General features: G+C 41.5%; 1 protein-coding gene and 1 long non-coding RNA gene across 11 annotated transcripts in view; one reads left to right on the top strand and one right to left on the bottom strand.

Annotated features, from left to right (window-relative positions):
• PDE5A (phosphodiesterase 5A) overlaps positions 1-16,507 on the bottom strand; it is a 122,562-nt gene that overhangs the window by 57,836 nt on the left and 48,219 nt on the right. For 2 of the 8 annotated variants that reach the window (XM_015861895.3, XM_085546947.1), the window contains exon 1: positions 1,380-1,602. Coding sequence is in view for 6 of the 8 variants with exons in the window: in XM_015861889.3 (XP_015717375.1) it covers positions 2,541-2,644 (104 nt within the window). In the remaining 2 variants the exon portion in view is untranslated. Of the gene's footprint in view, positions 1-1,179; positions 1,793-2,540; positions 3,125-10,781; positions 10,880-16,507 lie in introns of those variants that run through there. The other 6 variants (XM_085546944.1, XM_015861889.3, XM_015861891.3 and 3 more) reach the window with 6 other exon arrangements.
• LOC107313554 (uncharacterized) overlaps positions 1-16,507 on the top strand; it is a 115,195-nt gene that overhangs the window by 69,894 nt on the left and 28,794 nt on the right. Inside the window, exon 5 of one of the 3 annotated variants that reach the window (XR_014945916.1) lies at positions 557-692. The exons of the other annotated variants lie outside the window; for them this stretch is intronic. This is a non-coding gene — a long non-coding RNA (uncharacterized LOC107313554). Of the gene's footprint in view, positions 1-556; positions 693-16,507 lie in introns of those variants that run through there. 3 annotated transcript variants of the gene reach the window in all.

The following is a 16,507-nucleotide window of genomic DNA, read 5'->3' as shown; positions in this document are numbered from 1 at the left end:
ACGTTAACTAACATCGAGCACTGCTGCTTTCAGGACCCGTGAGGAATTTGCATATTATGAAGCAAAACAAAACAGAGAGAAGTAAATTAAGATTAGAAAACAGTCAAAATACGCTCAAGGAATGGTTTTTTGCCTTGACAGAATAAGTTTACTGCTAAGTAACCAAAGCACTCAGAGCACAGTCTGTTCCTGTATTGCTGTTGTACAAAGGTTCAACTAACACAAAGCGTAACATTAAATGTTAGTGGCTTTTTTCTTTTCAAGCTCTAACACATCACAGCAATGTAGAACATCAAGCCTTGTTGTCAAAAGAAATCAATTCTTTCCGACTGCTCAGGTTTACGGGATATCAGTTCAGCGAATAAAATCTGTACCACCACACAGTCGGGTAACTCTTAACTTGTCTCATCAAATCCAAGCTGCTTTATGAAAGAGGTATTCCTTGTTAAATATTTATAGCTTGCTATTTAGACAGTAAGTAAAAGACAAAAAGCAAACTAAAACATTCCACACAAAGCAACAGAGAAACTAAACTAAAACAATGTTTCCACCACAGTAAAACATTATGGATTTAGTGCCAAGCAAGATCTCCAAGTCAACTGCTTTTCTGCAAAGCCTTCTGTAAAAGCAGGGGCATCGCTGTCACGAAGACATGCCTGAATTGTATTTTGTGAACTGCTGCCTATTTCAGACTCACACAAACACAAAGCTGTGCTTCAACTGAAAAAACCCAAAAGGACTAACCAAACCTCTCCGTGGGGAAAACAAATCTGACACGGCGGTTACTATTAATTAACATTCTTATTTGTTCAATGCTACTTCCAGTTTCCAAAGGAAGTGTGACAGGCTGAACTAATAAAATGCTACTTCTGAAAGCTGCTAACCTCCTATTTCCTGGGCAAACAAGCTACCCTTCGGTTCCATACCATGCACTAGTGTTCAGCAGAGCAGCAAAGTTAACTACATCCATCGGTTACAGCTACGTGCAGCCTCTTTTAAAAAATCAACGCTTTCAAGACCTTCTTAAAGGCATTTCTGTTACTTTCCTGTCAAATGAGCTAAAGGAAGAAGCAGCAGAAGAAAGGGGACTGTGTGACAGATGGTCGCTAGAAAGCAGGCGACCCCTGAAGCTTTCTAGCTCGCTGTGAGTCAATTATTAATGGGGATTTCTCTTCTTACCGCCCCATCCCATGCGGAGAGGAGCGGCAGCAAAGCCTCCCTCAGAACGCATCCATCCCCGCTAAGTGACTTGGGAAAGAAGCAAATCGGCAGCGGTGAGCAGATGGTGCAAAGCGGCTCAGGAACAGGAGAGGAGACGAGAGGAGAAGTGAGCCCGCGGAGATGGCGTGTCCGAGGCACAGACCGCAGGACTTACTGACCCGAGCTCTCCACTGGGATGTACCGTGGGAGCCGCAGATCGCCTGTGCTCTGCATCCCCACCGCTTTGTTTATCGGAAAATATTCAAAATGGAAACCTGACTCCACTTCTAAAAATAGCTGAATTTACTGAGTTTCAACTTGAAGTCCCACTGCTGAAGTGTGACAACGGTATGCAAATACCTCGTCTTATCTCCAAAAGGCAGCATGTCAAGCCACTGGGGGAAAGCCTAGACGAGCTCTCCGGGTCTTTACATTAGCTCTTCGCAAAAAAAAATTAAATAAATAAGTAAAGTAAAACCCGTTAGAAAAGAAATACAAATAAAAATAAAGAGGGCAGGGCAGGGCAAGGGAAGAGCAACCGCCGCGAGCGCTCAGCCGCGGGGAACTCTCCGCTTTGCCCGCCCCGGGCCGCAGCTCCGCTCCGCGCTGCCCCCTGCCGGGCTGTGCGGCGCCGCTCCCCCCCCGCTCCGCCGGCGGCCCCGGCCCGGCCGTGCCGGGCGCTGCGGGAGCTGCGGATCTCCCCGCAGGAGCCCCGGGTGGCCGCCCGCGGCACGGGGAGCTGCTCGCCCAGCCGCCCGCGGCTCTCGGCTCCCGCGCCGCTTTGCCCTGCGCTCTCCGTCCGGATGTCAGAAAACTGAGCAGCTCGCGGGTCGAGGAGCACTTTGTTTTGAGAGGACCAAGTCATGGCACACCCTCCCCCCCGCCCCGGACGGAGAAGACGCTATGTGAGGCTCTCGCTTATTTGTGTCCAGTTCGCAGGGCAAGGAGCAGTGTATTGCCCGCAGCCCTTCAGAAGTTGAGCGAGCCCGTTTGGGAACAGCTCGAGCAACACGCGACTAAAGCGGGGCCGCGGGCAGAGCCCGGCACTGGGACAGCTCCTTGTGCCGGACGGGAACCCGAACTCCGCACGGCCCCGCACGGCCCCGCACAGCCGCAGACAGCCGGGAGAGCGGGAGGAGCCGGAGCCGGGCAGCGCCCGCCTGGGAACGGCGGTGGCAGCGAGACGGAGCCGCTCCTGCCCGGCTTCAGCTTGGGCTCCTTCGAGGGTGGGGGTGGGGGAACGGCTTTTTCATTTTCTTCGGAGGCGGCGAAGGGAAACCGAAGAGCGACCTTTTGCCGGCAGGGAAGGATCTGCCCCTCTGGCCGCCTCCCAGCCTTACCTTGTGGCTTTCCTGACAAAGTAGGAGCGGGTGAAGTCGCAGTGATCGTCCAGCCACGCTTCCACCGCTTCCTGCTCAAGCGAGGGGTGGCAGCTGCGCTCCATGCTCCGCTCCGCGGCCGCTCTGCCTCCCCTCCCGGCCGCCGCCGCTGTCGCTTCCCCCGTCAGCGGGGCCCGGGGCGCGGGGCTCCCTCCCTTCCTCCCTTCCTTCCCCTGCCGCCGGGGCTCCCGGCCTGCCGGGGCCGGCTCCCAGGTGCTCGCCCGGCTCGGGCGGCAGGAAGCCCGCGTCCGGCCCCGGCCCCGGCCCCGCCGCCGCACCTCAGCGCATCCCCGGCCGCGGCAGGCAGCCGGCTCCACCTCCCGCAGCGCCCCGGGGGGCTGCCGCGCCCCCGCCCCGCCCGGCTCGCCTCGGGACGGCCGCGGAGCACCGGCAGCAGACCCCGGGCTCGGGCTGGAGATGCCCGGCACTGGGGAAGGCGAAGGAGGCGTTGATGTGCGCCGGGAGCGCTGCGGGACGGCTGGTCCGGGCGGTCCGCGCGGGGCAGGGAAAAGCACAAAGCGATGAAAAAGTAAGTTGTGAGTCTGGCAGAGGGACCCCCCTTCAGTTATTCTCCTTTCGAGATGTGGCCTGCTTTAGCCCGCTTGAAAAGGTGGGGAAGTAGAAGTCTTCTCCGAGTGTTTCACGACTGGGTGTCAGCTTGAATACGAGTAGGAAAGCCCCGGCTTTTCGATCCTTCATCCAAAAAGCAGTGAGGCTTTGAAATTCGTTTGAGACCTTGAATGAACACAGCCTGGCTTTGAAGATGCTCCGGACTCACAGCTGCTTTTTTTTTCCCCCTCTACTATTAGAAAGCGGCATTAGAAACCTGGGTTAGTGCCAAGCATCGCTTTTATGTCTTGTAGTTCCACCCTGTGCTATACATGTGCACACATACTAATTTACCAACTGCATTCACAAAAGACAAAACAGAATGCACATATATTATTTCCTGTGCCATCTATGTACATAGGGCGTCTTTGAAGGCAAGACATCAATAATGAAAAGCAGCATTTTACTGTGGAAAGGAATCTTTGGGGTCTTTAAAGTGATTGTCTGATATAATAAACTGAAAAAGAGTGTAAGTATGTCTGACCCTCTTAAAGCCTCTCGGTGTACACGGGGTGATGCACTTCAGACGGAGTACGCAGCCCCTCACACCTCTGCAATGCTCTGCAGTGGTTCTAGAGCCTTGCCTCCAGCTCCTGGCTGAAGAAATGGGATTCTGCAGTGTGAGCAGAGGCTGCAGCAGGAACTTCACAGCAAAGCGGCTGAGAGCCTGTCTGTGAGCTCGGGGGGAATTTTTTCCTTTGTCTTTGTGTAACATCTGTCTTCTGGCTGTAACTACTTGTGTAATATGAGGCAACATGGAAAGGAAAGGTTTACATCAACATAACTCCTTATAATTCAACTTAAAAAACAAATCTCAGAAGCACACATGGAGCAAAATGTGAAGATAATGTATAAACTGCTTAAGGTGCGCTGCAAAACTGAAGCCACTATTCAAGGCAAAGAGGAGTCTTTCAACAGGGAAACTCAGAATGCAGTAAACCACAGAAGCAGACAACATGGCAATAAAGGAGCGTGGTGTTTAGTGTCAGAATTTGAAAAGCGTGATCTGTTAGGAAAAAAATAAACTTGTCATGCAACTCATAGATTTCTACTTTAACTGTTTCATTCAGACCAGGGCTTTGAGGCTACACTGGTCGTGGTGATAATTATCAGATCATTTCTCGGAATGGACTCATATAGGATACTGGGCACAGTCCTGCACATCCCATCCCTAAAAGCTACTGCAGAATTATCACAGTTGATCTAGAGGGGAAATCCAGAGCTGACCAAACAGAAAGAAATCTCTCTTCTGTAAGGAGAGAGAAAGAGATTTTTCACATAGGGATGAATGCAAATATATAATTTCATTTCTGGCATTTAAAATACAATAGGATTTGCTCTCTGTCTCATTGGAGAATAATAAGATAATGGTCAACAAAATTATGTCAGCTGCAATACATACCATCTCATTTCATGTAATTACGAGTAGCATTAACAGAAATAAGCATTTGTACTGTAAGACTCAGTAAATACCAGACAAGAATAAATAAGCATTGTACTGAGCTCTGTAAACAGTAGTGTTAAAGTCTAGGCTCAATAATGATAATCATAGAATGGGTTGGGTTGGAAGGGACCATAAAGGTCACCTAGTCCCAGCAAAAGTCCAGGCTTGCTGAAAAGTGAGAGTGCAGCATCCCTGCTCATGCCACAAGGTACTGGGACTCTGGGTGAAGCTTCTTGGACTGCGGACAGCTGCCCAGGATGAGGGAATGTGCATTTGACTTTGTACCAGAGGAGAGGAAGTTGGGCAGGGCCTCAGTGCACTTTGCACCAGGCTGACAGCCACTCAATTAGCCATCCTACAGATATGAATCAGTGAAGTCAGTACAGGTGATCGTCCTCCTATGAATTCAGTGGTAAAATATCAGTTCAAACACTGCTACCCAAGCAAAGAATTGTGTAGTCTCTCCCAAAATAAATCATAAAAATGGAGACGTTGGGGGAAAAAATTGATAACTTTCTCCGTATCTGATGGATTTCCATGAATAATAATGAACATGCTGTTTTCATTTTTAAGGTGACAGGAGGGGGTGGAGGCCAAGCATAACAGAGCAACGAATGTTAAAGGTGGAAACATTTTTCATAGTTTTGGCTTCCAAAGTCCTGTGAAAAAAGCTCCATGCATCTTAACTCACACCCAGCCTTCCAGTCTGCTTGCAGAATTTGGACGACAGAACTGTTGTAGCTGTAAAGTTGAAAAGGATCTGTAGTAATGACCCATGAGTGAGTATGGTCAGTTCATGTTTAAAAGCTACTTGTAGCAAAGCAGGGTGCTTGAGAGTTTCATACAGAAACCAGAATTCTTTTCCTGCAGAGGCCCATTCTATGTTGGGAGTGGTTTAAAGAAAAGCTTTTTAGTTTTTGTACATTTTGCAAATACTTTAACATAAGAAGATGAGAAAGTATTTCATGTTATGCATTATGAGTATTTTGTGGGCTTTTGTTGTTGTTGTTGTTTGGGTGGTTTTTCTGTCATTTGCAAGGCACATGAATCAGAGATGCTACTAACTCATGGTCAGATGTAAGAATATGACTATAGAACAAATATGTAATCAGATTAGTATTTATGTGATATTTATGCTCAAAGAACCCTTTATTTATTTAAAAGAACCCTTTATTTATTTAAAGCTCATTTATTTCTATAACGTTCCCACTTAAAAGGGAAGAAAATAAGGTTTCAAATGTCACCGCAGTTGACTTATTTGTCTCACTTACTCATTAGATGAATTCAAGCAGCATTAGCATTGCTAAGAAGTGGGAATGTCTTTTTGACTTTCTTCCATCCCTTAAATCTGGACAACGGTTGGTCCATTTTGGCTCCTAAAACAAATTTAGGACTGGGTTGTATTGCCAGTGAGGCTAGAATATGATAAGGGAGAGGAAAATATTCTGTTTCCTTGTTAGCCAGCACTTTTATGCACATGCAAATATGTACACAGTGGAAGAATCTTAGTATTAGCAAAGCAAGTTTCCATTTCTCTGCCACTATTTCGGATGTGGATGAAATAGCAACCAAAATCTGATGCATCCAAGATCAAATTGTCAATTCAGTGATGAAAATACTAAATCATTAGAATTTCTTATCAGTTTATTCTCTTTGTTATTCCCAAATAATAATTGGATTGCTTCCCAAATAAACACAGTTCTGCAGAGCTGCTCACTCATTGCATAACCTGCCTTCTCCTCTGGGATAATGTTACATATGTCCTACAGGAAGCCATGTAAAATAGTAGCTTCCTCCTATTTTGATTTGAATGTCATTGAGCATTTGCGTCAATCAAAATACCATGCAAAATTATTGTTCACCCCACAAAAACAGCAGCTTCTCTAAATAGTTTGTAGTACACAGGCATTTGTCTGGAAAATACTGTCTGAGTTTATGTCCTGAAAAACATTCTTCAGAATTTGAATTTTAACATATTAGCATTTAGAGTCTCAGGATAAAGAGACCGTTTGAAGTCTTGCTGAGTTTCTCTTTCTTGGCCTTCTCTGGTTTAAGTAGTGCTAGTTATTTCAGTTCTTCTTTGAATGTCATGTTTCATAGCCCTCTGATCATTCTTTCTCACTGTGGGTACTGCCATTCTCGTGGTGTCTCACTGAGAAAGGATCAAGTAATCTAGTTGAACACTTATCAGTACCAAATGAAATGGAAGGGATATGTGTACCCTGCAGGCTCATACAGTCCCCCCTGTGTATGCGTTCTTGGCAGAAGCCTGATCTTGACTTATGGTGACCCACTGTATCCTGTATTCCCTTTTCCTAAAGAGTTGCCATGTAGGCAGGTGTTCCCTGTGCACCTGCTTCCTCATGCCTAAGAATACTTCCTTCTCTTCAAACTTTTACATTTCTTCTTCTGATAACAATCCATTTCTCCAATTAATCAACATTATTTTGAATCCTATATCTGCTCTCCAGTGTATTCTTGACCTTGCCAAAAGAACTGCAAATTTGCTGAAGGACATGGGTCTAGTCAATGACTGGGATGGCAAAATTGTAACAGGGATTCTCACCATTATTTCTGGTTTATTTAACCAGTTTCTGATCCTTAAAATGCCTAAACCACACCTTCATTGAATATACAGACACAGACATGATGAAAGTAGAGAGGCTATGGAATGGTTACACCATGGAATAAAAGCAAGGTCAGTGTATTGACTGGTTCAAGTGGGGAGGCTACAATGATGTGCAAATGTGCATTCACATAGTCAGTTTCCATTTACATTAAGCAGACTCTTCTGGGCTTCTAACATGTTCGAAACTGAAGCTTTAATAATCCCTCTCTATTTATTTATTTATTTAAATTAATACATTTATTCAGAGTTTAAACAGGAAGTATTAGGTAAGTAGGAAATTGTGTAAGCCAGATTAGATTCTACGCCCTTCTCAGTGTACAAGGAAGGAGAACCCTAACTCCCCTGGAGCAGTGGAATGCTCTTAACCTATGTCAGTGGATCCAGAATTTAATTTTGTTTGCAGATTCGATCTCTCTATATTCTCCATTGACAATTATAAAGAATTAGCCAAGTGCATAACTAAAGGCATTTTTCCCACCAGTATGAAGTTATATGCTATTTCTCTCTTTCATGTTTTCTAAACATAGTGCTAATTCACTCAAGGTTTTACAGCAGATAAATTCTGTATCTGCAGAATAGAGTGGTATGCATATCAAAATCTTTTGAGGATCTGATCAACCCTGGCACAGCAGTTTATACAGCTTGATGTTTTCTGTTGTGAATATTTGTGTAGCATAGCATGATAGAACTGGAACATGGGGGAATAACCTTGAGGAAAGCAAGAAGCACCTCCAATGACGGTGACCTCAAGTTTTCTTCATAACAGGTCACAGAATCTCACAATTCAGCATTAATGCAAGGTTTTAGAAAGTCTACTGCTTTTATATAGGGTCTTGAATACAGCACATCTCCAAGTACAGATAATTCTCCTTGCCAATCTATCAATTTCTATCATTTTGCATTGCATTTATCTGTCTTCAGTATCATGTATGGATCCTACTGCTTTGTTGTTTTCTTCCAGTAGATTAGAAAGCCATCTACTATGCCATTTATACATTCACAGACGATAATTCTCTGTTAAGCTTCTCACAAAGAATTTCTAAGTCCTCCCTGTCGGCACACATTATTAGCAGAGCTTATTTCAACACGAGTCCTTGCTTTTCTGGATATGTTGTTTTTGGCACGTTTTCAAAGCAGTGATCTCTCTGAAATCACAGACAGGTTTAATAGCTTCAGCAACTCCTATCACACCCAATAAGAGTAACTTTTACCTGTTGCCTACCCTTTGCTTTGAGAATGAGTGTCTATTACTGGAATCTGGTATTACTATTTATTTCGTTTCAGAGTCCCGTCTTTTCAAAATGCCATCTTCCTACTTGGATATAAGAATTCAGCTATTTGCTCTCTGATTAACAGCTTTGTCTCCTGTGTCTTAAAATATAGTCCAGACCTTACAAAGTGAACTTATTAGGTCTATATTCAGTTGCCCTTGCTATTATTTATCATTCTATAACTTTTTGTCATTTGCAACTTTTTCCAGCAGTAATTTTCTATTTTCATTTAGATCGTTCAGTGTGGTTTGGGTTCACTTAGCATGAACCACACTGATGGTATACATTGTTTTGTTCTGTTTTGCATTTCCCAGATTTTTTTTGTAAAACTGTGAGCCAAAGTCCTACAGAAATCTGCAGATGTTTACTTTATCAAACATACATAATCGCATGGGAAAACAGGAAGGGTTTCTTTCTGACAAAATCTATTTTCTATCTAACTGTGCTGACTGGCGTTAATTGTACTATCATCCTTTAATTGTACACTGATCGTTTCCTGTACCAGCCTTTCCATCAGTTTTCCTGACGTTGATGTCAGACAAAATGATCTACAATTTCCTTATTAAATAATGGAACAATGCTTGCTTCTCTTCTGTCTTTGGGAACTCTCGTGGGATTTCAAGACATGTTTTTCATAGTTTGGTTCTTTTAAAATTTATCCTACTGAGGTTTTAGGCTGGTTAAATGGGTATTATTTTACTTCCTAATATTTTGGAATCTTAGTAGTGAACATCTGAATTTCTACTTCAATAGATCACGTGAGGAAAATTTTACTGACACAGAGTTGATCAACCTTTCTACTTATTACTATCAATATGAAATCTTCATAGTCCAGAATGTGTAGCATAAAAAGGTGTTTATATTGTTGACTTCATGGCATTATCCATAAAGAGGGAAAATGCAGTTAATCAGAAACCCTGTGAAGTATTTGCTATACTTTATGGTGCCCAGAAAATTTGTATCACAATGAAGTCTCAGTACAGATAGGAATAAGTAATAAATTTGGCTAGTGCCAGAGTTTTAAAGCATTTTATGAATCTAAAACTCTTTCAATGACATTATTTATTTAGAGTAAAAGCAGACTTGATCTTGTCCAGATCCCAAAGTAATTAACTGCTTAACATTTCCTAGTGATCTATGTGGGGGAGATTTTTGAAAGATGAGGTGTTCCTTTGACCAAACTTTACTTAACTGAATAAATTAACTCTTTTTTAACCCACTATGAGTAAACATACTATGAGTAAAACAGTGGTCTGATTTAGTGATGAGAACAAACTTCATTGGTATTCTATACGCATCACTGATTCTAGAAAAATATTTATGAATAAAAGTCATTGCTACACTTTGTAAAGAACACAATTGGAGTAAAACTTCTTTGTACTGGAAGCTGTACAACAAATCTTTTGCTTGGGTGGGGACTCCATCAAATACTCACTTTTTTAATGGAATGGTGAGGGAAATAGAGGTTTGGACCTAGTCCAATACCGAGTCTACAAGTAAGCACAGTATATATCACTGCACTATTATGCAGTGGGCATAAAATTGTTTTTAATGCATTTTAGGAATGTGTAGACAAATTCTGGTAATTAAATAATGTTAATCTGTGGTTGTGAAGGTTCAACAAAAATTAAAAAGTAAAAGATTACTTACACATAACGTCAAAATTATAACCTAACAACCACAAAGCATTCAGTGTTCTAAACAAGTGAGGGAAATGTGTAAGGAAGATTTTTTTTGCTTGTTTGTTTTTGTTTTGTTTTGTGTTTTGAATGGATGTGGCATAGTCAGGATTCTTGCATTTTCTGCTTCAGCTTTCATGCCCATTCCTGAAGTCATCTGTGGTGCAGACATTTATTCAGCCAAAGGAATTTGAATGAGTCTATTCACAGTGTACCATTGCTGAACCCAAATCAGCTGCTATCTGATGAAGAGGTGTTCCCCCAGTGGCTGCTCATGCATACCATTTTTTAAGCTTTGGCTGAGGTGAGGATCTTGAGCCTTCAAAACCATTTGATGCTAAGCAATTGGTTTCTGTATAATAAGTAGAAGTAAACAATTGTAGATCAAGACAGTAAAATAGATTTTCAGATTCTCCCATCAGATACCTTGGGGTCATTGCCACCATGCCTTCCTGAAGAATTGACTATTTCTCAGGAAAACAGCAAGTGATCTAAGAGCAACAAGGTCCACATTGTCATGGCTACACACCTTCCCACGTGTCATGCTTTGTTTCTCAAATTGCTACTTACATTTCATCACTGGCAGGTTGCACACTGTTTCTGAGGCAGAGGCTGTCTCTGGCCATGTGGTTCTGCAGCATTTAGAATAATCATTCCTTCACGTGTTGCTGTAAAACCAACACAAATGACAGAATAAAACCTTTTTTTTTTGTTGGAACCCAAATACAATTTGTATTTCTTGAAAGCTTTTCTATTAATCAGTGTCCTCCCATTACATTCATGAAGACAAATAGTTGTCACTACTCATGTACTACAGATGGCTATGACTAAGATTATGTGATTTGACTTGGAGTACAGAGAAAGTTTTTGTCATAGCTAAAATCACGTTGGATGAGTCACTTTCTTTTAGTTCAGTGTTTATCCTTCTAGACCACTGGGGAGCTGATTTTTAATCTCTTCCTTGCAGCCAGGGGTTACGTGGTAGCCTCAGATAACCTCTGCCACCTCCTATGAGCAGGGAAAAACGACATCAATAATGTCCTTCAGGCAAAGTGGCAGATTTGACTTTCTCTCTTCAAACGTTTTAGCCTGCATTTGCTTTGGTAGCATATGAAAATGTGAACTGTGGCTTTCATCTCTGGAAGATAAGAGAGTCACTTTTAGGCATTCAGTGTAGATTTTGGACAAGAGAATCAGACTATGTGAGCCAGAAGAAAGTTAGGAAAATGGAGACAGTAATACAGAAATAAGCATACAATTCTGCTGAGCTACTTGTTCCAGGCAGGAACAGTGAGGAGGCTCTTATGAGCTGAAACCTTCTGCCAGCTGCATGCAAGTCATAGGCTGTGCCTGACTGACCCTCTGTTTGCCTGTACAGTCTGGTCTCTTTTCAGAGACCTGGAGAAAAAAAGAAAAAGAAAAAAACATTTAATTTTTATTTGAGCTGATTTAATTTATTTGGGGTTTATTCATTTCCCAAGTAAAATGGTTATGTGGAAGCAGAAGTTCCTGTGGTGTTCTCTCTGCTCGATTCATGATGCAAGTATCCTCAAAGAGCTGAAATGTGACATAGCCCATGACAGCCTGAGAGGAAAGGCTGCAGCCCTGCCCTGTCACCTCACCCTGCAAGGAACACATTTTTTGCCTTTCCACTGTGCTATTTTTTTCCTTTCCACAGGAGGCCAGAGAACAGAGGTGCAAAATGGACTGGAAGACAAAATGTGTCTGTGTGTGTGTGTGTGGTATGTGGTCTGTATCCGTCATGTTATTTTTCTTCATTAATGATCTAGAAAGGTGCTTTCTGTGTGCTGACATCTGACTTTACGGGTCTTGTAAGAAAACAGCTCTGCTGATTAGGTTAGTATTGACAGGACCGAGGTCTGTATTTACAGAAAAAAAGCTACAGTAGGCCCAAAGGAACTATATCTCTTCCTCGGGTCTTTAAGCTCCTGAAGTCCCAGGATACGTCAAGAACGGTTCTCTACTGCATGGTGTTTTGGTTTTTTTTTTCGGCATTATAGAAATTCAATATTATTAATAAATAACCAAAATACTTCTTTTGATAAATTTATGTCTTCTATCATTCTGCTACTTAAACGCCTTTCAGAAATTAATTAATTTATCCTCCTATCATTTCCGTCCCAGGTAAGATCTTTCTGCTAGTTAATAGGAGGTAGATCACAGCCTTTTGCTTACTTCATGTCTGACTCTTAAGTTTTCTGATTTCAGACTGTCTGTGAATAAAAATACCCTCCTATTTTTCTACTTAAAATCAGTTTTGGTGAGATAAGAGAACTCAGAGTTGTGTGGAAGGAAAAACACACAAATCAGTCTTCTTGATTATTTGGAATTTTACTGAGGTTGAAAGACGTTCTTTTTATATGGACTGATTCTCTGTTTAACTATTGCCTGTAGTTTAATATTATTCTAACATAAGACAAATTTCGTCATTGCTAAAATCTTTTATCTTTATTGATTGCTACATTACAACAAATTTAGAATGGAAAATGTGTAAACAATATGTATAAATTCATATACATATCTAAATGATGGCAAACAGACAAACCAGGAATTGGAATCCTATAATGACTGTTCCTTTTCAGGGAAGAAAAATAAGAAATTTAAGTTGATTTTAAACTATTCAGTAAAGTAGAAAGCAAAGGCTGCAATGCCCACAAGTGCTTTCCAGCCATAAAAGCTTGTAGAATATAGATTTTAAAGACAGATACAACCCCACTGAGCATTGATATGAAACATGGGTAATACTATTGTTCTCACTTATTAAGACTCCTTACTTACTGTGGTTGGTTGTCCCTGAATGGTTTTGGTTACTTTGTTTCTGACACTTATGATTAGTAACATTAAATCATTTCTGAAACTCTTGCTACAATTGAAAAAAAGAAAATGTTTCCTCAGTTTGTGACACAGAGAAGTGTCTGCCTTTGACTCCCCAGTTCTTCAAATCCACCAGCCTGCGTCCAACAAAGCTGATGGAAGGATAAAGGTGCGTGAGCATCTTAAAAAGTAAGCGTGCAAATGAAGGGACATTCTGTTAATGTCTCAGGAGTTAGCAGCACTTGAACAGCACAGAGCCTCACAGCATGCCCATGCAGGAGTAGCTTCATCTGGAGGTCTGTACCATCCCAAACAGTATTTTTACAATGAGGACTCCTGTGCAGGATTTTTGCTGTCTGGAACATTAGTATGATTCAATTAAAAATCACTCTGTCACAAAACCAAAAACCAAAAGTCAAACCAAAACAGAACAGAATCCTCAAAAATGCCCACAACTGCATTTGTTCTGATGCTCTCAGAAGAAACTGTGCTCCCACTTTAGGCTGGAATCTACCTGTTTATCTGCTTCTTTGACTCTTCTATGGTTTATCTTAAATATTTCTTACCCACTACTTCAAAAGCAGTAACAGATATTCAAACTTTTGTTTTCCTTCCCATTTTTAGTTAGTTAGGTTTGTTTGTTTGTTTGTTTGTTTTTAATGGAAGAAATTAAAGATGTGCACCTCTGTGTATTGCCCTTCCAACTTACAGATCAAGACTAAGAATACTGTACCGTCTCTGGTGTTTTTATCACATTCTGTTAGTGTTCTTATCATAGCCAGTGCTTGAAAATATCTTAAACTCCAGTGCCAAAGTAAAATGTCTTCTCCTATTCAAGTCTCCTTCAGAAAATACTTATTCCCTAGCATTTAGAAATACAAGTTAATAGTGATACTGAACCCTCATTGTCTGAACATGCACACTATTGGTACTGATTTATTGCTGTCCTTTTGTTCTCACTTGTATACTGCTTACAGAGCTCTGCTTCTCCATAAAGGTCCTTGGGACATGGACTGAGCCTTTGTGTTTTGTACATAGTGTTGTTTCTGTTCTCTGTTTGAATGTCTTGACCTTTAAAAAGCAACTCTGAGCCTGCCAAAATGTTTTGTATTTAATCAAGAATCTAATTCAGAGATAGCAAATCTCGTACAGGCCTGAATTTCGCTCTGCATACTGTTAATGCCAACCCAATTTTGTCCACGTAACTGTTCATTAAGCTCAAGCAAAAAGTGCTGTAAACACAGATAAAATGGCCTTCAAAGTGATGAGAAAAGCTTTTCTTAATATTTACTTTAATTCTCACTGACAAAAAAGGTAATTCAAGTTCAGATTAATCTGTTGTATTTTTTCTCAGGAATGAGAAAAAATATAACTGATATTTTATTCCTCAGTAATGCAGATTCATCGCACTCAGCCAAGCTGAGCACAAACAATGAAGAGAAACAATTTAAAGAAAGCCATTAAAGGTTAAAACATTTGTTTAATTAACAACAATGTTCCCTCCAGTACAGAACATTACTGACCACTAGAAAGCTGGTTGTACTGCAGGCTTTGTTGATTTCCACGGACTGCAAAGTAGAATAGGAACTTTCTACATAAATCCTGGGGTGCTACCACAGGAATGCAGCTGCAGGATCTGAGCTGTCTGACCCTGGCACTGTATTAGACTTTCAACTCACTGGGTAAAGTAATTATTTAAAAATCGGCCCTGGGAGAAGTGCTCACTGTTTTATTAATGTTCATCAGATTAAAGAAGTAAAATAACTGAAGCAATATGAGCAGTACATAAAAGCAGAGGAGTGAAAGGAAAAAAAAAATGCATTTAAAGTGTGCCATGGCCTCTCTGAGAGAGCCTCTCATCGATCTCCCTTCCTATTCACCCTGTCAAACAGCTGGCATGGCGTGTGCTCTGCGGACAGGCATTCAGACAGCTGTGCTATGTGGAGCACAGATGCTTTCACTTGCATGTGGTAGTTTCTAGCCAGCTTCCAGAATTTTGGTAGAATTGTTCACAGATGTTTGATGCACGCAGATGATACAGAAATTCAATGAAAAGGGATATTGAATTAATACCTGGGCTTGTCTTACTTTTAGCTTTATCAGACTCTAAGGTTCATCTCGATGGATCCAAAAGGAAATTATTTATGTATATTGAATTGAAATTCCTTCTCAAAGTTACTTATATCAGAAATTTAGGAAAGAAGCCTTTTCTACTTCTATACATAAGGGCTTTGAAGTGTTTGTGGAAGGCACTGCTCTGTCACTGGGAGGTTCCCATCCACACAGCATGCTGCATGTCTTGCTCTTCAGAAAGCACTGTTAATGTGCCTGAATAGCATTATAGATTTCTGTGTCCAAGAAGAGTCTTTCAGTTTGTTCACATCACTGGCTCCCTTAGGACACTGCAGTTTTGCCAGTAATGAAAGTAGTAATGAGTTTCTTATGCTAACACGGTCTACTGGAAAGCAATTGGAATAAAAAAAATTTCACTTCTTGTACGCTGCCAAACAGCCTCCAGATGGGTGGTGGTCTTTGTTCCTGCTAGCTTGAAAGTTTCCTTGAAAGAAGAATGTTTGAGGCAACACTTGCAACTTTACTTAAGTGTGTGCTCTCCTATTATTTGTGGCTTAACTTGTGCATGATGCTTGGCTATTCTGCAGTGTCTGATTCTTTCATACACTGCGGCCACCTCAGCAAACAAACTGGGATGTGAGGCTGGAACAGCATTCTTCTGGTCTAAGTACCGCGCATTTACTGTGATTGACTAAGTCTCCATATTAAGAGTTTTTCACTTTAGAGCAGTTGCACAGAACTACCTGCCTAGTCCTTGCCGGCATTTATTAGAATTGGTAGGAAAACTACCGGTATTAATGCTAGTACAGATTTTAAACCAAAGACTTTCTCCATTATTCCTAAGGATCAGACCTGTCCCTTTGGATATCAGTGGAAACGGAGGTGGTGCTAGGTGCACATTTGTAGGAAAGAGGTACAGAAGACCCCAAAACCATACAAAAAAACTAAAACAAACAAACAAACAAACAAAAAACAAAAACAACCCACAACAACAAATGGACTAGTGACAGCAAGTGCTTTAATCAGAAGATCTTTTCATTTTCTCTTTCACTGTATGTTATGCAATAAATGGTGAGCACTATATTTGCTGGCAAAGGAGAGAAGTCTGGGAAACCTATTCATTTTATTCCACATTTAAACAAACAGTTTCTCAAAACCATGACCAAGAAAGGAAGCAGAAGTACTTAGCAAACCTATATTAAGTGTTCTAACTCAGTGTTTATACTTTGTTCCTGAAAAATATACTGACTGTATTGATAGCTTAGTAGCATTCAGCTCCTTCAGTCTGATGTGGGAGAAGGCTTAGAAAGTATTTTTAACCCTGTATGGAAACTTAATTATGTTTTCAGAATACCTGCGGCTCAGTACAGTCTGAGCCATTCTAAAGC

Source organism: Coturnix japonica, chromosome 4, assembly GCF_054131305.1.
Source record: "Coturnix japonica strain WE chromosome 4, WE-NBRP24, whole genome shotgun sequence".
Lineage (NCBI taxonomy): Eukaryota > Metazoa > Chordata > Aves > Galliformes > Phasianidae > Coturnix > Coturnix japonica.
This window is presented reverse-complemented; position numbering and strand designations above follow the sequence as displayed.